The sequence below is a fragment of the Hemitrygon akajei genome, chromosome 3, assembly GCF_048418815.1.
Source record: "Hemitrygon akajei chromosome 3, sHemAka1.3, whole genome shotgun sequence".
In the NCBI taxonomy this organism is placed as follows: domain Eukaryota; kingdom Metazoa; phylum Chordata; class Chondrichthyes; order Myliobatiformes; family Dasyatidae; genus Hemitrygon; species Hemitrygon akajei.
In genome coordinates, this window is record NC_133126.1 from 66,597,189 (window position 1) to 66,619,548 (window position 22,360).

Genomic DNA, 22,360 nt, shown 5'->3' on the forward strand with positions numbered 1-22,360 from the left:
ACCAACAGTGTTCTAAATAAACCGTAGGAGAGACATAGTCACTACGAGCAAAAAATAGTTAAGAACATTTTTTCAAATTACAACATCTAAAAGATGCTTAGATGTTAGCTAATTAAAGTTTTGCAAGGATCTTACCTGACGTTGGTGTCAAATCTAACTGCAATTTAGGATGGACTTCATCTCCTAATTTGCATAACATGGATGTCAAGGACCTCTTGAAGCAAATGGGAGGTCCTTTCAATGTGTTTCTTTTTGAAATGGACATAATTGGCCTCAGTTGCAGATTGATTGACTGCACCAGCTTTGGCAGGTTTGTTATTATGTGCGCATAATAAAGAACTTTAGTTCCCAGTGGGCAATGCAGGTGGTTCACCCAGCACTAAGCTTCACTGGTGAGCTGGCCACGTGTGCTCAGGGTCAAGCTGAAGTCATTCTGTAAATAAAATTTTCTAGCGTTTACCCGCACCAAGTTTCTCTTTATTAGGATCAAACATTTCATGGTGTCAGAAGTCAGTGAGGTCTAAACACGGAAAGTAAATGAATACTGTGTGTGACTGAGAAAAAGACTGTGTGAATATGGATGTCTGACAGACAGCAGCTACTGGCCAGAGAGCATGTTGTTCCCAGAATTCACCAAGAGAAATTCAGGTGAGAGGCGAAGTGTTCCTGTCACGGATAAACTAAGTCCTCCTGCACCAGTGCAGTTTAGTGGCAATCTAACTGATAACTGGAAACATGTCAAACAGCAAATCAATATATACTAAGTGGCTAGCAGAACAGGAGAGGCTGATGAAAAATTGAAAGTGTCTATTTTTCTGCATGTAATTTGTGAAGATGCTTTGGATATTTATAACAGCTTTCAAATCGATGAGACAGCTTTTACATTGGACACTCTGATGACAAAATTTGAGGAGTATTTTGTTCCAAGTAAAAAAATCACATTTGAGAGATATCAGTTTTATTTTCCCATGACCAGAAACAAGGTGTTAGCTTTGACCAATACTTAGCTGAGCTTCTCACACCGAGTAAGTCCTGTGAGTTTGGAGAATTGAGAGATTCATGAGTTAGAGACAAAAGAGTTTGCGGAATCCCAGACAATAGGCTCAAAGAAACATTGCTCCATGAAAGATATTTGATGCTGGAAAAGGCTGTGGATATGTGTAGGGTGGCGGAGACGACATGGGCACGAGATAAGGAGCTGCACAGAACAGACACAGCGGTGCCTGCTGTAAAAACAGATTTCCCAAAGCAACAGCAAAGCAAAGCAAAGAGGTACGCTCAAACAGCAAATGTGGAGTTAGACACATCCCAAAACCGTGTCCTGCTTATGGAAAGTCCTGCATCAGTTGTGGAAAGAAGAATCATTTTGCAAAATGCTGCAAAGCTGGGGCTACCAAGAGAAAGGTACACGTGGTTGCTGAGGAAATGGAGGAAGTCTTTGTAAATTCTCGACAGTATGCTGGTGCTGGTAAAGCAGAATGGGTTGTTCCAGTGACTGTGAATGAGACAGTAATTCCATTCAAGCTTGACATTGGAGCCCAGGTGATTCTGTTATCCACAGATGATTACAAGACTCTCAAAGTAAAGAGCAAGATCTACTCAGTGAAGTTAAAAGTGATAGGTTATACTGGAGAGAACATTCTAGTAAAAGGGGGCTGTGTTGTAACTTTCAAGAACAAGGGGCAGTGGCTAAAAACACATCTACTAATTATAGAAAAGTGAGTATGGCCAGTATTAGGTCTGAGTGCATGTGAAAAGCTCAACCTGGTGAAGAGTGTTTTCATAGTGGCTTCACAGACCAAAGATGATCACCCAGCACTCATGGAAGAGTGTGTAGGTGTCTTGGAGGGGCTCAGGTGCTTACATGATACAAAATTGTAACAGGATGCATGAGAGCTCCAGAATGGTTATGCAAGAGAAGCACAAGAGCTCTGGCTTCCATGAACATCTGTACCTGTGACACCAGCATGACAGTCAGGATGCCGGTCTGAACAGAGCGGTATGATGAAGAAGTCACTGGTCTTGCTTTAACATCACGCAGCTTTAGTTCAAAATCTATCTCTGACTTCCACTTAAAGACTGGAAATCAAAAATATCTCCATGATCCTCTCTGAAGTTAAACAGGAAATGTAAAAAAGAAGATGGGGAGACCACACAGTCCCCAAGGTCAGAACAACTACAACAGTTCGACACAAACCAGCAGGAGGAGTTGCTATCTATGATACGCACCAGCGAAAGGAGATCTGTGAATTGAGACAGAATCAGTTGGAACTTGTGCATAGACTCACTGATCGCATGGGCGCAGTCCAGGGCTCCATTCTGGAGCACATGGAGCAAATTATGGTCACACAGCAAGAAGAAGAACAAAGATGAACAGATAGGATCTTGACAGAAGGATGTGAAATAATTGAACATGTTGATCAGAGTTCACAGAAAGACACAAATATTAATACACTAAATGCAAGCAATACAGCTTTGGACACATTTCACAGATTAAAAATGATCATTACCCACCTAAGGGACTGATTGAAAGTTGTTGAGTGGATAAGGGACTGTATTTGCTTATTACAATTTCAGTTAATGTAGATATCTTTATTAGAAAGAATTATTGTTCCTTACAGGTTTATGAGGACATAGTATTGTGGTTGTTTTTCTCTAAAGGGGGAGTATGTGTTATTATGTGTGCATAATAAAGAACTTCATTTCCCAGTGGGCAATGGATACGTTTCACCCAGCACTTGATTGTGAGTAGTATTGAACACAGTTGAATAGTTGGATAATAAAATGTTCTAGCGTATACCCACGCCAAATTTCCCTTTACTAAGAGCAAACATAACAGTGGCGTATGCATTAATCATCCAAAGAGATGTAGAAAACTAGCAGGTGCCAGATATATATAATACAAATGACAGCCTCATAACTGCTTCTTGATCACACTCCTATTTTTCCTGCTTGTTGGATTTGCCAGTTCCAAAGCCCTCTTCCGTGCGCTGGCCACTACATTTGGAAGCAGTGCAGTAACTGTATAGCTTTATTCTCTCAGCAGGCATTGCCTCAGTTTAATTTCTCATTAGAAAATATATGATTTGTATTAGGGCAGCATGTTCCCAGTGTGACACAAATAAATCAGCCCAGATTTTGTGCTTAAGTATCTGGAGCTGGACTAAGGCAAGACCTGCGATGGAGAAAAGTTGAGTAATTAGTAGGTTGAGCAAGTACTGAGGTAGGAGTTTGGGGATGGTTTTATGTAGGTAAAACCGGTGAGTATCGAAAGTCTGGAGGTCAAACATCTTGTAGACTGTATTCTCTTGGATCTTGCTTTGGAGGACATTAATCTAATTGGGGGCTGTAGAAGGTGAGGGAAGGTGATCTGTGTCTGCTGAAGCTGCTGAGCAGAGAGCAAATGTAAGAAGTACAAGGATGACCTTTTATCAGATCACCTTCTCCCTGATTTGGAATAAGGTAAAAATTACCTCCAAATGTTTTCAATGGAAGCTCTCTTGGTATTCCCCCAGTTAATGAATTCTTTCTCTAACATTTAAATTCAACGTTGTTACACTTCATTTTAGCGTAAAAATACTCACACATGGGTGATTCTAATTACTTGTATATTTCCAGTCATTTACACCTTGTTATTCCCACAATAATGCAGTATTTCTTGTCCTGTCACTAAAAAGATCACATTTGAAAGTACTACACCACATCAGCACAGAAGAATTAGTTAAAAGTTCCAGAGAATTGAGCAGACAATCCCTCAGTAGCTAGCTGCCAAAGCAATGAACGAAGAGCATGTTGCAGATAGACAGCAATTCAAGTGTAACCTTTACAACAAAAGGTTATGTTGAAGTGTTGTTCCTTCACAGAAAGACCTCAGCCTGTCTTTTAATCCTTTAGACATGCTGACTGGCTAGCTGCGTAATTTTTAGATATTGGTTTGGGGTTTTGCCATTTGTACTTCTCAAGTGAAGGTAACCACTAAATTTAAAATGTAATTCAAATGTTTTGGTTGTTTTCATATCCCATGGTTTACATTGGATGATCTACAACTATATTGTCAGCATCTATTTTTTGTTTTTAATTCCTTCATTTCCCCCTTTTAAGATCTGTGTCCTTGCAAATGTTTCTCTCCCACCACTTCCCATCTCTTACAATTATCTAAGTAATTCTCCGCAATATGCTCTCAAACTTTTCAGCTAAGCTAGGGATTATATGGTCTTCCTGCATATATCCAAAAGTTATCTTTATAGCCTTTGGATAAGAAAAATTATAATTTCTAATGTTTGCTTTAAATATGGCAGCTGCAATGTGGCCAAAATTTAGTCCCATGTTCTTGTGAAAGTATTTCCCAAAAATTACTTGGCAAATTTTTATTTCTGCTCCATGTTCAATGGAAGCCTTTCAGTATACAAAATGTATTGTGATAAGATTGATGCTTTAAAACCTTGCTTATTTTTAAATATTCAGAACTACATAAAAATATCATTGCTTTAAATGAAACAGTACTTTAAAACTGTGTTTTAATTTTTTTCTGATGGCACTGTTCCTGGCCCAGTTTATCATTGACCTCAATACATTCACTATGAAAAGCAGATGTCTGGGAGGAGTTGCAAGTCAGATTGTCCTGTCCACCAATGATCCCTCAGCTGAATGCAGTGGCAGGTCTTGGTTAGGCTGAAGAAGCATCAGGATGCACTTCACATCCGGCCCTCAGCTTTACTCCAGGAAAGGATGAAAAATACACTGCAGCACCACTGATCTGAAAAATGAAGTGGGAAGTGCAAGTGAACGCTTGACTTGGTTTACTTCAATGTTTTTAATTAGTTATTAGTACTGCAGTGTTAATTTGTTTGTAATTTCAATCATTTTAGGTTTTAATTATTTAAATCTGAATAGCTTTGTTTTAGAAAATAGCTTAGACCCTTTGAGCTGGAGAAATGTCAAAGGGCCTCTGAAATCCCTGGGCAGGGACTTGGGAAGGGAAGTTGGAAGTTTAATCATTGTGTAGAGTTTGCTCCACCTTGCCGGATGAACCGAGTGATGGGGATAGTCAGATCACGAAACCATCTGCAACCAGAGAAAGTGGGCAGGTTCAGGAAGGGTGGCAAGGCAGGTACAGTACGGTAGATACACCAGACTCCAGAACCCAATGCTGTCCAATACTTTTGGAAACAGGGTGTAGAACCGTGACCATAGTTATTAGCTGGAGGGAATCACTGAAGTTCAGTTTGCACTCATACACTCTAAGTTGAGTATTTATAGTGCTCAACATGCACATAGCTGTACAAAAATGGGAACAAATTTTCAGTGTATAATTATATTGCAAATAATATCAGATGGGACAGTGCACGCAAGATTATTTATTTGTAAAGTTGCCTAACAGATGAAAAGGATACCTTAAACATGTGAATGCCATGATATTGGCAACTCTTCACAGCATTACTAAGGAATGGGGAATAATTAAACTATGTGGAATGATTAAACTTCAGCATAATATGGATGAAAGGCTTTGCCTATCCATTGTGCCATGTTTTGTTTATAGTTAATGGATTCCTGCATGCACATAATGATCATGAAACATAACATGAGAGATAAAAAAAAACAAGCTAACACCGTTGCTTTATATTTAACTGCAAGGATTTAAATTAACTTACTTCACAAGTCCATATAGTTGTGATGAGAAATCCATCATCTTGGAAAATATTAAAAATTTCAATGATTCCTCGTGAGTAGCCAAATATCGAAACACTGGCATCTGATAGAGCAAGATTCAAAGTAAGATAATCTTGGGGCTCGAGGGCTTGTCTTTGTTTGTACATGATGAAGATGACAATCCCATTCCCAATCCAGGACAGCCAGCCTGAAGCAAACCAGGGAATGATTAAATACAATTTATTTAAATCCATGATCTAATACATTGGTTTTCCAAAAGAAAGAGGCTGAAATCTGAAAATACATTTTCTCTGTCACATATAATTTGTTTCTTCAGTAGGTTGTCATCTTTCATTTAAAAATGAGTTTATGACTAAACTCTTAGACAGTCCACTTCATAAACAGTGCATTGTATCTGGGCCAAAACTATTGGAGTGACAGCCACAATTGGATTTTGTATTCTACAGCGTCCTGATCTAAATAAATTCTTTGAGACATTATGAAATATTACACATATTTCTACATTTAAAGTTTATTTCTTTTAAGAATTTATACAACAGAACATTCACAGGAAATGATTATTTGGAGGATGGAGAAAAATAGGGTCTTATTATTAAAGTACGATCAATGTTCTCTCAATCATTTCCAAAAAAATATTTTAACAGTTTTGGCTGTAAAACCTTTATATGAAATGATTTAGTGAGTACCTAACAAGTATGTTTATTGCAACAAAGGTATTTTCCAGGGGCATTGTCAAAACACAAGCATATTTTTGGTCATCTGGTTCAATATTTATTTCAGTGAGCTCCAATAAATATATGATATTGAGGTAGATATAAATGCTCTTGGAGGGAGTTTGTAAAATCATAAGACATAGCAGCAGAATTTGCTATTTGGCCCATTAAATTTGCTCTGCAAATGAACATTTTAAAGAGAAAGAGTGGTTAAGAGGCAAGGGAACTTTGGAGCTGAGGGATTTGGCAGCTGAAGCCATGGCAATTGATAATGGAGTCGTTTCATCTGGGAGGATAGAACTGGACGACCAGAAGTACCTTGCTCTGGGATGCTGGTGCACATGAATGACGATTTCAGAAGTTAGAGTTTGGATTGAGGGAATGCTATGGAGGTGTAAATAGATGTTCTCTTTTTGATACTGTGACTGTGTAGCCTGACACCCAGAATTATATTCACTGACTTTTCTGCTTCAGTTTCAAACCACAGAGGGAGTAAGAAATCACAGAATGGAAGTCGTGATGAGCTTAGAAGCTAATGGCTCAGCACCTTCTCTTTTGATGTGCATGCTTTAGTTATAGAAGAACTTGAACATTGCAGAGAAAAATTTCTTATGGTGGGCTTCCTATGCAGAAGCAGACATTTTTCTGACCGCTTCTTTGGAACAATTATTTTTTCTGGTGTAGTGCTGGATGTCAGACCATCTGCAAGCTATGTGATGTTGAGAGATGGTGGTGAGACCCAAGCAGGTGAGAAGTGGGGTGAGCCCTTAGATTATCTATGGATACCGATGCTGAATTTTGCCTGGAGGGACATTGGAAGTGTAGGCAGTTGTGACTGGATAGAAACTTCTGAGAACAACCTGAAGACAGCTTAAAGTTGATGATGTGACCAACCATGCCAAGGAATGAATAGAAGCAATTCATCTTTGTTATATTATGTGGAGGTTAACAATGATTTTGATAACAACTGTTTTAGCAATTTGATTGGAAGAGTTTCAGGTGAGGAACTTCAGATGTGCACCTGAGGATTTTGGACTAGGTAAGCGAATTGGAAGTGGAGTGACAGAGACAAGATCAGTGGTGTCAATGTTTTTTTTTGTCCCGAGGAGAAGATTGATATAGCTTCATTAGAGGAGAGAGATAAACCACTAACAACATATTCTAGGATTTTGCAAGGAAGTTGCAATACAAAATAATCACTGCCACGACAGCCAATGTTTCTTGGTGAGGCTGTCTGTAACTTCAAGATTTCTACATAAGTGTGGAAGTCCTAAGGTTTTTAAGTTGTTAGTTAGCAGATTTGTTGACTGAGAGTTTAGTGAAGGACCTTAAGTTTTCTGTGGGTTCTCACCACTTACAGAGGAGAATTTCCTCAAGCAAACTTTGCAAAAGATGTATTTGAACAAGAACAACCTCCCAATTTATTGCCACTGAAAAAAAAATCAACTACGAAGGATAAAACTATTAGTTTATTTATAAGTTAATAAAATTGTTTGTAATTTACATTTTTAAAAATGGTATTTTAAAATAGTCTCAAATTGTTTGAATAATTTTTAGTTTTTGAATATCTCTGAATGTCAGAAACATTTGTAGATGCTTTTAGCTTTGGCTTTGGTGCTTTTGAGGGAGAGCTGCCTCAAAGTTTGCCCTGGTGTGAAAGGTTACGGGGAGAACGCATGAGAGCAGGATTGAGAGGGAGAACAAATTAGCCATGATTGTATGGCTTAGCAGATTCCACAGACTGAAAGGCCTAATTCTGCTCCTTTGCTTCATGGTCTCCATATTGTCGACAACAGCAGGGCCCTTAGAGTGCTGGAAAATGGCTAAACAAGTTATCTATATGTCAGCATCCATAGAAAAAAGCAGTCGACATTTTGGGCCGAAAATCCTTTGGCAGGAGTCCTTTGACTGTACTTTTTTCCATGGATGCTGCCTGGCCTGCTGAGTTCCTCCAATATTTTGTGTGTGCTGCTCAGATTTCTGGCATCTGCAGATTTTCTCTTGTTTGTGATCTGTATGTCTGTTCTTTGGATTTAAGGAAGCAGAGAGGACATCTATATCAGTGAGACTGACTATAGTTACAGATACGGTTTTAAGAGACTAAAGGAGAGGGAAGGATGTAAACGTGGATGAGAAATGGAGGCCAAAAAGTTAGTGAAATAAGTCAATAATAAGGTAAGTGAATTGTGAGAGTTTGCCAGTAGAGCACATAGAATGGTTTCTAGTGCGAGGTAGGTTGTGAGGTAAAATAAATGAATGGAATGGTACACACTTGTCCTCACACTTACTTTCTGTGCTGTCAAGGGACTGACAGAGGTGGAGGCCTGGCTGTTGAAGGTGTCCTATTTGAGCAAGCTGCAGAAAGTGACGAGGATGTGGATGGCCCATCTTGGAATACCCTGCTGGCCTTTTGACAGGATGTTCATTCCAGTGAATTGTTTTTTTAATATTATTGAACATATTCAAAAACATTTCAAATCAAGTTCAGCCTTTAAGTATTTGGAAAAAATGATACACTTACTTAAAATTCTGAAGAAGTAGAAATTAAAAACAAAGTGGAAAAAAAAAATGAACAGACCATTTACTGCACTTACTTCTTCAATCAAATGAATTGCCTGACCCTGGCATAAAGTTGAGGGATCAGGTACTAAATAACCTGGTGCCTCAACATGACCATGGTGTTGATGACACCAAGAATTGGAACTGAGATGAGACCTGACCTACAGGGAATATTGTTGATGCTTCTCTTTGGTACAGTTGGCAGATGGAAGTACATTTAGGCACAATAAGCTGATTAGTGATGCCAGTATGATTGAAAAGAAGTTGTGTGGAAGGGAAGACTAATGTACAGAGGGAACAATTTGTTTAAGGCAGAGACCACTAGGATGAAATGGAGTTTAAAATGTCAGATGAGATGGTGTTCAGTGCAGAAGGTGCAGAAGCAAAGTGTGGTGAACTACATATACCTGTCTGGACACGCCCCCTGCTGACTGCTCCTGTGGCTCCTCCCACAGACCCCCGCTGACTGCTCCTGTGGCTCCTCCCACAGACCCCTGCTGCCTGCTCCTGTGGCTCCTCCCACTGACCCCTGCTGACTGCTCCTGTGGCTCTTCCCACTGACCCCTGTATAAAGGCGATTGAGGCCTGAGCCCTGCCCTCAGTCTCCTGGATGTAGTATGGTGGTCAACTACTGCTTGTTCTTTCTTCCAGTCAATAAAAGCCGATATCTCGATTTCACGTCTCAGAGAGAGTTATTGATGGTGCATCACAAAGTGAACATTTTTAATGTAGGGTAGGGGAGGGTAGACTTTAAATGAGGAAGAAATGGAATGGAACTTGCACCTTATGGAGTCTTACCATTGTACTGAGGCATCAGCCTAAGGTTTCACATGCAAATATTCCCAACCAGTTGCCTCGGAGAAAGGACACCACCAAACAAGCAACAACAGTCTGCAGCCCAATCCTCTGTGCATTTAGTTGTTTGGTTTAAATAATGCAGTTCAAAGCTGTTTATAATTTAAATTTACTGGCACAAGCTGCATCAGTTAAACTTGAAAGCTTGCTTACAACTCATTCCTTGCCAAGAGACGGTTAGCAGACACTGAACCTTAGAATAGGATGTGTCCTCTTCCTACTGTGCATATCACTGGTGAGAGCTGTCATTTGCCCTGTGTGTTGTGAAAGAGAGCGCTTAAGGGGCAGGGGAGGAAAACACACATAAAGGGAGGGGGGAGGAGAGCAGCAGGAGATAAAATGTGAAGGAGAATTATAAAGGGAGAAAGAGATAGGAGTAAAGATACAGAAAGGAACGGGTGGGAGCAAAAATGGGGAAAGAAGATTTCAGGAGCTGGAGGAACAAGGTGTTAGAGACAGAGAGAGCAAGAGGGGGAGAGAAGGGAAGAAGGGATACTAAATAGAGAGGGAAAAAGAACACAGGCAGGCAAAGGCCAGAAACTGAGAGAGAAAATCAGTCTTAGAAAGATTATTGAAAACATACAGAAATTCAGGAAAATCTGTAGGGAAAAGTGATATTTTCTTTAAATATAAAGATTGATAATAAATTACAGAGGAGGCATCAAAATGAATCAGGAGGTGAATTTATAATTGGAAAAGTAAAGCAATGGAACAGAGAAGGGCAAAGCTGAGCAGGAGCTGTGACTGAACACAGAGCAAATGAGGGGAGCAGACAGCAAAGGTACGGTGGAAGCACCAGACTACAACTGAAAGAAGGCAGGACGAGAAAAACACATCAGCAACTGGTGGAGCCAAGACTGTGACCAAGAAGCAGCTAACTCAGAGAAAGTATCGGGACATTTTTTTTCCATCTGTATTTACTCAGGAGATGAACAGTAAGGCAAAACTGCATCAGCTTCATGGACTCGATACAGATTACAGAGGATGAGGTGTTTGCTACCTTTTTTAAAAAACTTTTTTTATTGTTTTCAAATAGTTACAGAATAAATGTGTATGAAAAAAAGAATGTGTTACCCAGCCCCCCTCCCCTTAACCCCTCCCCCCTAACATCCCTATAAAAAAAATAAGAAAGAAAAAAAAGAGGAATGTCTGGATATTGGAGGGTCCCCACATGCTCCATGGAGTTCGTAATAACTTTAGTGTATATATTTATTTCTTTCCCCAAGTAACCAATTATTTCATCTTCGGAGCACCTATATACTTAATCCTGTCTTTTGTAAATAAGGGTGCCAAATTTTCAAAAATGTTTCATATTTATCTCTTAAATTATAAGTAATTTTTTCAAGTGGAATACAGCCATAAATTTCGTTCTTCCAACGATCTATACTTAGATATGTATCCGATTTCCAAGTCACTGCAATAGGTTTTTTGGCTACTGCCAATGCAATTTTTATAAATTCTTTCTGATATTTATTCAATCTGGATATCGGTTTTATCCCTTCAATATTACCTAGCAAAAGTAATATTGGGTTGTGTGGAAGTTGTATTCCAATAATTTGTTCCAGTAAAACTCTTAAATTTGTCCAAAAGGGTTGAATTTTAGAGCAAGACCAAGTAGAATGTAAAAAAGTACCAATTTCTTGGTTACATCGGAAACACTGATCAGATAAATTTGGGTTTAATTTATTTATTTTTTGTGGTGTAATATATAGTTGATGTAAAAAATTGTATTGCACTAATCTTAATCGAACGTTTATTGTATTTGTCATACTCTCAAGACATAGTCTTGACCAGTTTTTTTCTTCAATTTTGATATTCAAATCACTTTCCCATTTTTGTCTTGACTTATGGACTCCTTGTTTAATTGCCTGCTTTTGAATCAAATTATACACACAAGAGATAAATGTTTTAATCTTTCCTTTTTGAATTAAAGTTTCTATTTCATTGGGTTTCGGTAGTAACATTGTTTGACCTAACTTTTCTCTTAAATAAGCCCTTAGTTGAAAGTAACAAAAAAGAGTGTTGTTTGATACTTTATATTTATTCTTTAATTGATCAAATGACATTAATATACCTCCTTCAAAACAATCTCCTATATATCTAATCCCTTTTTGAAACCAATTATATAAAAGTTGATTATCCATTGTAAAAGGAATAAGTCTATTTTGAATTAAAGATCTCTTTGCTAATAAGGATTTCTTTGTCTCATCGTCAACATTTATCTTATTCCATAAATCAATCAAATGTTTTAGGTGTTTGCTACCTTGAGGCAAATTATAGTGGATAACTCTCAGAGCCTGACAAGGTATTCCCTCAGACATTGCGGGGGGCAAATGAAGAAATTGCAATGGCCTTAGCAGTGATATTCAAAACATCCTCGGTGGCAGGTGAGGTGCCGGCAGATTGGAGGATAGCTTATAGTGTTCTGCTCTTTAAAAAAGGTTCTAAAAATATACCAGGAATTTATAGGTGGTGAGCCTGACATCAGTAGACAATAGACGGGAGGTGCAGGAGTAGGCCATTCGGCCCTTCTAGCCAGCACCGCCATTCACTGTGATCATGGCTGATCATACACAATCAGTACCCCATTCCTGCCCTCTCCCCATATCCCTTGACCCAGCTATCTATAAGAGCTCTATCTAACTCTCTCTTGAAAGCATCCAGAGACTTGGCCTCCACTGCCTTCTGGGGCAGAGCATTCCACATATCCACCACTCTCTGGGTGAAAAAGTTTTTCCGCATCTCAGTTCTAAATGGCCTACCCCTTATTCTTAAACTGTGGCCTCTAGTTCTGGACTCACCCATCAGCAGAAACATGCTTCCTGCCTCCAGCGTGTCCAATCCCTTAATAATCTTATATGTTTCAATCAGATCCCCTCTCATCCTTCTAAATTCCAGTGTATACAAGCCCAGTCGCTCCAATCTTTCAACATATGACAGTCCCGCCATTCCGGGAATTAATCTTGTGAACCTACACTGCACTCTCTCAATAGCAAGAATGTCCTACCTCAAATTTGGAGACCAAAACTGCACACAATACTCCAGGTGGGGTCTCACCAGGGCCCTGTACAGCTGCAGAAGGACCTCTTTACTCCTATACTCAATTCCTCTTGTTATAAAGGCCAGCATCCCAGTAGCTTTCTTCACTGCCTGCTGTACCTGCATGCTTGCTTTCATTGACTGATGTACAAGAACAACTAGATCTCGTTGTATTTCCCCTTTTCCTAACTTGACTCCATTTAGATAGTAATCTTCCTTCCTGTTCCTGCCACCGAAGTGGATAACCTTACATTTATCCACATTAAACTGCATCTGCCATACATTCACCCACTCACCTAGCCTGTACAAGTCACCCTGCATTCTCATAACATCTTCCTGACATTTCACACTGCCACCCAGCTTTGTGTCATTGGCAAATTTGCTAATGTTACTTTTAATCCCTTCATCTAAATCATTAATGTATATTGTAAACAGCTGCGGTCCCAGCACCGAACCTTGCGGTACCCCACTGGTCACAGCCTGCCATTCCGAAAGGGACCCGTTAATCACTACTCTTTGTTTCCTGTCAGCCAGCCAATTTTCAATCCATGTCAGTACTCTGCCCCCAATACCATGTGCCCTAATTTTGCCCACTAATCTCCTATGTGGGACTTTATCAAAGGCTTTCTGAAAGTCCAGGTACACTACATCCACTGGCTCTCCCTTGTCCATTTTCATATTTACATCCTCAAAAAATTCCAGAAGATTAGTCAAGCATGATTTTCCCTTCATAAATCCATGCTGACTCGGACTGATCCTTCTACGGCTATCCAAATGTGTCGTAATTTCCTCTTTTATAATTGACTTCAGCATCTTTCCCACCACTGATGTCAGGCTATAATTCCCTGTTTTCTCTCTCCCTCCTTTCTTGAAAAGTGGGACAACATTAGCCACCCTCCAGTCAGCAGGAACTGTTCCTGAATCTATAGAACATTGGAAAATGATTACCAATGTGTCCACGATTTCTAGAGCCACCTCCTTAAGCACTCTGGGATGCAGACCATCAGGTCCCGGGGACTTATCAGCCTTCAGACCCAACAGTCTATCCAACACCATTTCTTGCCTAATATAAATTTTCTTCAGTTCATCCATTACCCTAGTTCCTTTGGCCACTATTACATCTGGGAAATCGTTTGTGTCTTCCCTAGTGAAGACAGATCCAAAGTACCTGTTCAACTCATCTGCCATTTCCTTGTTCCCCATAATAAATTCACCCGTTTCTGTCTTCAATGGCCCAATTTTGGTCTTAACTATTTTTTTGCTATTCACATACCTAAAGTAGTGGGAAAGTTATTGGAAGGTCTTCTTAGGGACCAGATATATGAATATTTGGACTAATAAGACCAGTTGGCATGGCTTTGTGTATGGCAGGTTGTGTCTAACCAAACTTATAGAGTTTTTCGAGGAAGTTGCCAGGAAAGTGGATGAAGGCAAGGCAGTGTATGTTATCCACATAGACATTAGCAAGGCAATTGACAAGGTCCTGCATGGGAGGTTGGTCAGGAAGCTTTAGTTGCTCAGCATTTAAGAAGAGGTAGTAAATTGGATTAGACATTGGCTTTGTGGGCAAACCCAGAGAGCGGTAGTAGATGGTTGCCTCTCTGACTGGAGGCCTGTCACTAGTGAAATGCTGTAGGGAATTGTGCTGGGTCTGTTGTTGTTTGTCATTTATATCAACAATCTGGATGATGATGTGGTTAACTGGATCAGCAAGTTTGCAGATGACACCATGATTGGGGCTGCAGTGGACAGCAAGGAAGACTATCAAAGCTTGCAGCAGGATCTGGACCAGCTGGGAAAATGGGCTGAAAAATGACAGATGGAACTTAATGCAGACAAGTTCAAGGTGTTGCACTTCGGTAGGACAAACACAGTGAATGGTAGGCCACTGAGGAGTGCGGTAGAACAAAGGGCTCTGGGAACATAGGTCCATAGTTCATTTAAAGTGGCGTCACAGGTAGGTAGGTTTGTAAAGAAAGATTTTGGCACATAGGCTTTCTTAAATCAAAGTACTGAGAACAGAAGATGGGATGTTATGTTGAAACTGTATAAGACATTGGTGAAGCCTAATTTGGAGTATTGTGTGCTGTTTTTCTCACCTACCTACAGGAAAGATGTAAACAAGGTTGAAAGAGTACAGAGAAAATGTACAAGGATGTTGCCAGGTCTGGAGGACCAGTTATATGCAAAGATAGGATAGGTTACGATTTTTTCCTTGGAATGTAGAAGATTGAGAGGAGATTTAATAGAGGTATACAAAATTATGAGGGGAACAGATAGGGTACATGCAACCAGTCTTTTTCCACTAAGGTTGGGTGGGTCTACAACTAGAGGTCATAGGTTAAGGGTGAAAGGTGAAAAGTTTAAGGAGAACATGAAGGGAAACTTCTTCAGTCATTGGATTGTGAGAATGTGGAATGAGCTGCCAGCACAAGTGATACATGCAAGCTCAAGTTCAACATTTAAGAGAAGTTTGGATAGGTACATGGATGGTAGGGGTATAATGCAGGTTAAACGGCTCAGCACAGATTCAATGGGTTGAAAGGCCTGTTTTTATGCTGTACTATTCCATGATTCTATGAAATAATGATGACCAGGGAGCGCTGACACAACAGGAAAGTAGAGAGTACCAAAAGATTAGAAAGAGCAAAGACCAGGGATACATAGGAAAACAAACAGCATGGCATAGATTGACATGAGAGGACAAAACATAGGAAGTGTAGGTTAAATGCTAGGCTGATATAAAGAGATTGCAGGAGGAATATAAACAGAATGCGAGAATAAAGTTAACAGAACATAGAAACTGCAAGAGGGATGTGCAGACACTAGAGACATCAGCAAGTTCACTGACTCAGCAAGGTTCACCAGGAACTGCTGAAGTACTGCAAGCAATTCTACATGTATCTGCTCTTTGCACTGGAAGTACTGTCTACAGTTTTGGACACTCTGTTATGGGAATGACGTGGTTAAGCTGGAGAGAGTGCAGAAAAGATTTACAAGGATGTTGCCAGGATGAGAGGGCCTGAGTTACAGGAAGACATTGGCCAGACCAGTTCTTTACTCCTTGGAGCATAGGAAAGAGAAGTGTGACCTTACAAGGTTTATAAAATCACAAGGCATAGATAAAATGAGTGCTATTAGTGTTTTCCCCAAGGTAGGAGAGTCAAAAACTAGGCTGATTTATACTTGTGTGTACAGGCTACGCCGCAGCCTACGCCGTAACCCTGAATTTCACTTCTGCGTCACTCTACGCCATAGCGACTATGCATTGGTGTGCGCCAAAATGCTAGTTGGTGGTGGGGTTTCTACGCCACTGTGTTGAGTTTCTTCGTGAGAGACATGGACGAGGAAATGCATTTCAAACATTTTCGCGTGTTGGCAGGTAGATTTGACGATTTGGTTCATCTATTTCACATCGGTGTATGCACAGCCTACAAACATGGCAGAGAAGAAACAACCGGACATTCATAGGAGGAAATGCGATGCTACCAAGTGGCCCAATCACAGTTGTTGCGGTCTGTGTCGCCGCGACGCGTAGCTTTTCTGAAGAGGTGCACGTCACCCTATGGTGTAGGGTACGGCGTAGGTACAGTGTAGGGTATGCAATACCTACGGCATAGGTGCGACACACAAGTATAAATCAGCATAAAGAGTGAGTGGGCAGATAGTGTGGTTGGCATGTACTTGTTGGGCTGAAGCTTCTGTATTGTGCTACGTGTAACCAACGTGCTCCATACCTTGAATTACCTTGACAGTCGGTCCCACTGGCTGTCAAAGTAGGAGGAGACGTTGATCAGTGTCTATGGCATTCACAACTTCTACTACTTAAAATTCTGTTGAATTTTATGAATATTAGTAATTGAAATAATAAGGATCATTAATACATTTAAATCAACTTAATTGAATAATTTAAAATAAGCTATTGTTACCTTTCTGTCCTGTCCTTTCTGCTGGGCTGCCAGCTCTTGCACCTCACATAGGTTCTCTGATCTATTTCACAGACTAAGAGTTGGAAGGTTTGTGGAAGTTGGCTCACTCTATTGGAATCCCAAGAGTCATCTCACAGTGGAATGCAGGTACTCTCTGACAATAGATCAGCTAAGCAAGTACTAGTAGAACCGGGTATATTGAAAGTGGAGGTTTTTAGGTTCTTGATCACAGTAGTGTAGCGGTTAGCTTGATGCTATTACAGCTTGGGGCGTTGGAGATCGGTGTTCAGTCTTGGCATCTTATGTAAGGAGTTTGCACGTCCTCACTATGGAATGTCTGGGTTTTCTCCAGGTGCTCCAGTTTCCTCCCAGAGTACAAAGACATACTGATTAGTAGGTTAATTGGTCATTGTAAATTGTCCTGTGATTAGGCTAAGGTTAATCAGGTTTGTTGGGCTGCACTGCTTAAAGGGCTGGAAGTGCTTATTCCATGCTGTATCACAACAGATAGATAGGAAGAGGTTATGACAGTAAGGCAGGGCAATGGGGTTGAGAAGGGAAAGAAGATCAGTTGTAATCAAATGACAGAGCAGATTCAATGGGCCGAATGGCCTAATTCTGCTCCTATATTTTATGGTCTAACTTCCAACACTTCAGAAAAAAATCACCCCAGCAGATTATGGAGAGAAAGTAGTCACAATACAGATTAACAGAGGGTTAAGTTCAACAGTTTATATTTTTCTGTTATCATAGATAACTAACATTAATTTAATTATTTTAATTATACTTTTAAAAGAATAAGATGGGTTACTTTTGTTATTAAACAAATATTGATAATGACCAAACTGAACAGCATTTGAAGCAGCTTTGACTAAGGCTGGGATAGCCATATTCCCCTAAGTACAAACTGCTCTTACTGATAACAATATTTTCCATATACGTTGCTTACCTATGCTGGATGTTACTTAATGTTTCTATGTTTATCTTTAATGTAGCTGATCTTAAATATGTTCTGCTGAGACTTATATCTTTGTAAGCAATAGTTAACTGTTGTGGACTTGATGTGTATTACGTCAGTTAAGTGCATTTAAAAACAGCAGAGTTTCATTAAGTTGTTCAACTAATACAACTAAAGATAAGACTAACATCTAATAATGATGAAAATGCCGTGAATCACAAAATAGAATTAGGTTATTATAATATTATAAAAATAATGTCACAGTTGGCTTCACAAAAATAGGGTATTTTATTCCATTTCTTAAGCCTCTTAACATTCCTATTGTTACTTAATGGATGACAAAGTATTTTGAACTTTAGATTTTGACAGCTACCACTGTTTACCGCTACCCTTCTGTTGCACTATCCTTCTCAGCAACATGACCTTAGCTATAAAATCACAGATATTAACACTATCTGCTTAAATAAAAGCTCAGATTATATAGTAGTTTCAACTTGCATCCAAATGGCCAGTTGCTATTTGCTTCAGTTACCAGCCTCCATTCCAATTGCTATGAGTAAATTAACATATCTTATGTTGTATATATTAAAAGGGAATAAACTCTAATATACTACTACAGAGCCAATTAAGAATTTCATTTTCCAAATCTTTACTATAATATTACTGGATCCATTTAATGTCACAGTAAGAATTAAATGATTCATATGTTTCTTCAGAAAGGGAGCAGGAACCTCTGCAGACCAGATGGATTGCACCCTGGGGTTCTGAAAGAGGTAGATGAAGAAATTGTGGAGGCATTAGTAGTTATCTTTCAAGATTCGAGAATGGTTCAGCAGGACTGGAAATTGCAAATATCATCTCACTTTTTCAGAAGGGAAGGAGGCAAAAGACAAGAAATTATATCCCAGGTAGTCTGACCAGTTGTTGGGAAGATACTATGTCCATTATTAAGGATGAGGTTTTGGGGTTGTTGTGTATTTAACGTTTCAGTAATATTTGAGTAATATTTTAAATATATTGCTTAATTAAGCATTCTTTTTTTGTTTACATTATTCACTAGGGGTTATATGTAGAAGTATCTGACTGGGTTACGTCATTATGCCACCACATCATAAGTGTGTGCTTCACTAAAGCAAGAATAGGATAGGCACATTTTTTTCCAATTAATTTTATGTTTTGGAGTTACAAAACATAAAAGTGGCAATGAGGTGTTTTTAAAACAAACCTACCTGTTGAAGCTCAAAGAGATGTTCAAGTTAAAAAAAAAGCACCACATGCATTCTTCACAGGAGGCAAGAAATGGTTGAGTAAAAAAAATCGCAGCTTAGGTTTCTTCAGAAAAGGGGGGGGAGGAGAAGAGAGAGAGAGAGAAGAGAGAGAGGAGAGAGAGAGAGGAGAGAGAGAGGGGAGAGAGAGAGGGGAGAGAGAGAGGGGAGAGAGAGAGGGGAGAGAGAGAGGGGAGAGAGAGAGGGGAGGGGAGAGAGAGATTTAAAAAAGGTAGAAAATGGATGAAATTCACAGGTTCATGAACAGTGAGTACCAGGTAATAATAAAAAAGCAGAAATGGCTGGCTACAGTGGAAATATAGATATGTTCATTTGCACAAAAGTTAACTGGAATATGCATGCTGAGTGAATTGAGCAGTATTTTGAAGCAATTGAAACAGCCAATGCAAAGCAAGTGCCAATGTTACCAAATGTAATAAGAGGAAAAGCATAGAGTTTGCTTAGAAGATTAACTGCTCCAACCAAACCAGTTGATATGAGCTTTACTGATGAAAGTAATGTGAGAACATTTAGAATCAAAACCGTTATTGATTGCAGAACACTTCAGGTCTCACAAGCGGAATCAAAAGGAAAGGGAGTTCACTTCAGCTTATGGCAAAATTGAAGAGATTTTCTCAGCATTGTCAGTTCAGTAATGGGCTTAATGATGCACTGAGAGATTATTTAATTTGTCAAATCTTACAAGGATGGCTTGTAACTGAAGCACAACTCACATTTAAAAGAGCAGTTGAAATTGGTGTATCAATGGAAACAGTGGTCAGAGATGTAATTGACTTGTAGTCAGAAATGAAAGTGAGTGTGAACAGAATTTCAATGCTAAACAGAAACTTGCCTGGCTGAAAAATTGTGTTACTGTTGTAGTATAGGCTCACATACATCAGACCAATGCAGGTTTAAAGGTGAAACTTGCAGAAAATGCAAAAAAATTAGACACATATGAAGAGCATGTTGGGCAAACAAACCTAAATTGACTGCCCAGAAAAGAGAAAAAAAGGCAAATTGCAGTTCCAAAAGGAACTCTAATCTGTATGCTATTGATGAGAAATCTGATAATGATAAGAGTGCCTCAGAGTGTCTAGTAGTGAATGGAAATGAATTAAAATGGAATTGGACACTGGTTTGGCTGTATTTGTCATTCTGTAAAGTGAATTTGAATGTCGAAGATACTGAACTGAAGCCTGCAGATATTCAACTAATACTGGAGGTCAGATAACTCATGTGGGATTGACATTCAGAACAATGAAGTACAGCAACTAACAAGCCACACTGGACTTGTGTGTTGTAAAAACAGCAGCTTGGGGGGGGGAGGGGGAACGCATTGTAGGGCTGTGATTGGTTGAGACAACTAAACTTGCTTGGAGATGCATCCACAATTTGCATGTTACATCACCTGCAATAGAGTCAGCTGAAAGGAAACTGGATGGTGCCCCAGTCATGTTCAAGGATGGCATGGGAAAACTCAAATATATCAAGGGTAAAATGGTGTAAAATGAAAATGCCACACCAAAGTTTTACAAAGCCCAGCTGGTTCCTTATGCCATTTGTGATAAAGTAGCCAGTGATTTAGACTGCATGGAGGCTGAAAGAATTCTTTCCATTTGTTAAGTGGAGCCATGAGCAATGCCATTGTTCCCAGTAACCAAGAAGACTGGGTCTGTCAGGATTTGTGGTGATTTTAAGGTCACCAACAACCCAGTATCTAAAGCAGATCAATACCCTTTGCCCAGGATAGAAAATACCTTTACAACCATTTCTGGAGGAAAACACTTCACTTCCCTACAGATGGAGATTGAAGAGGTATCCAAAGAATCCATAGAGGTCTTTATCACTAAAATGGACATACTTTTGGAGTAGCATCTGCAGTGCACTCTGGTATATGTGCTGCAAGGCTGCCCAGGCACTCACTGTTACCTGGATGACATCATCGTTACTGTTGGGAATGACAGTGAACATCTCCAAAATCTCAAGACAGTGTTAAAACAATTAGAAGGTTATAGGCTCAGAGCATGATGCAACAAGTGTGAATTCCTTAAACCAAGCATCACTTACTGTGGTCATACCATTGATGCACAAGGGTTACACAAGTGTGTTGAGAAAGTTTAAGCAGTGGTGGATGTTCCAAGGCCAAAAGATATATCACAGTTATAGTGCTTTTTAGGATTTGTCAAATACCATACCAGGGACCTGCCAAATCTGCCTACCGTGCTCCACCCCTTGAACTCGTTACTGCAGGTCAGGAAGAAGTGACAATGGACAAAGCAATGTGAGGTGGCTTTACAAAAGCCAAAGGAAATGATGATGTCAGACACCGTATTCACACATTATGATCCACATTGTCCATTGAATCTTGCCTGTGACGCTTCGCCTTATGGTGTAGGAGCAGTCGTGTTACATGTTATGAATGATGGAAAGAAACATCCACAGCCTTTGCGTCATGTTCCCTTGCTGACTGCAGAGAAAGATTACGCACAGACTGACAGACAGGCCTTGAGTCTTGTTTGGAGTTTAAAACATTCCAAGCAGTACTTGTATGGGTGAGAGATTACCCTCATCACTGATCACCAATCTGGCAAAGGATCATATGGATTTTGCCAGGCCATTCGTGGGCACTAATTTCTCAGTAGTTGTGGATGCAGCTACACAGTGGCCAGAAGGGTTCCCAGTAGTCTCCACTACAGCCTCACACACTGTTATATCTTGAGAAGCCTCTTCTCAGGGACTGTTGCTCCAGAACACTTGGTCAGTCACAGTTTGTTGTGGAACAGTTTCAATCATTCTGAAGATTAATGGAATAAGACATATTACATCTGTACCATGCCACCCAGCTAGAAATGACTTGGTGGTAAGGTTTGTTCAGAGTCAGCAGAACTTACTACACTGACACTGAATCAGAAGCTTGCCAATTTCGTCCTTGCAGCACACCCCATAACCAACAACTCACCAGTTCTGCTGTTTCTGGTCTGTCCCTTTGTACTCCTGCTTGGATCTCCTCAAACCCAAACTGAGGAGGAGTACGTAGCTGAGACAAATCGAAGGCTCCTCAAAGAGGGTCAGTCTTTCATTTCTGGATGAGTAGTCCTGGAGAGGGACTACAGAGGTGATCAAAAGTGTGTACTTGGAAAGATTAAGGACAGAACTGGACCACTCTCCTACACAGTGGAGATTGCATCCGATGTTATCTGGAGATGACACATCGATCAGCTGAGGAGAGCAGAGTCAGTTGTTGGTAACTTACTGCAGTCTCAGAGTCAACTCCAACAACCACCACGGAGGAGGCCTGAGAACACAAGTTTGATTCATAGCCACAAGCCTCAGCTGCCAAGCAGACTCGCCCCACACTCCCTTTTCAGG

General features: G+C 39.9%; 1 protein-coding gene across 1 annotated transcript in view; it reads right to left on the reverse strand.

The window, feature by feature from the left end:
- Positions 1 to 22,360, reverse strand: part of opn6b (opsin 6, group member b) — a 92,952-nt gene that overhangs the window by 34,571 nt on the left and 36,021 nt on the right. Inside the window, exon 2 of the mRNA XM_073038985.1 lies at positions 5,652 to 5,857. Within this exon, the coding sequence (XP_072895086.1) occupies positions 5,652 to 5,857 (206 nt within the window). The remainder of the gene's footprint in view (positions 1 to 5,651; positions 5,858 to 22,360) is intronic.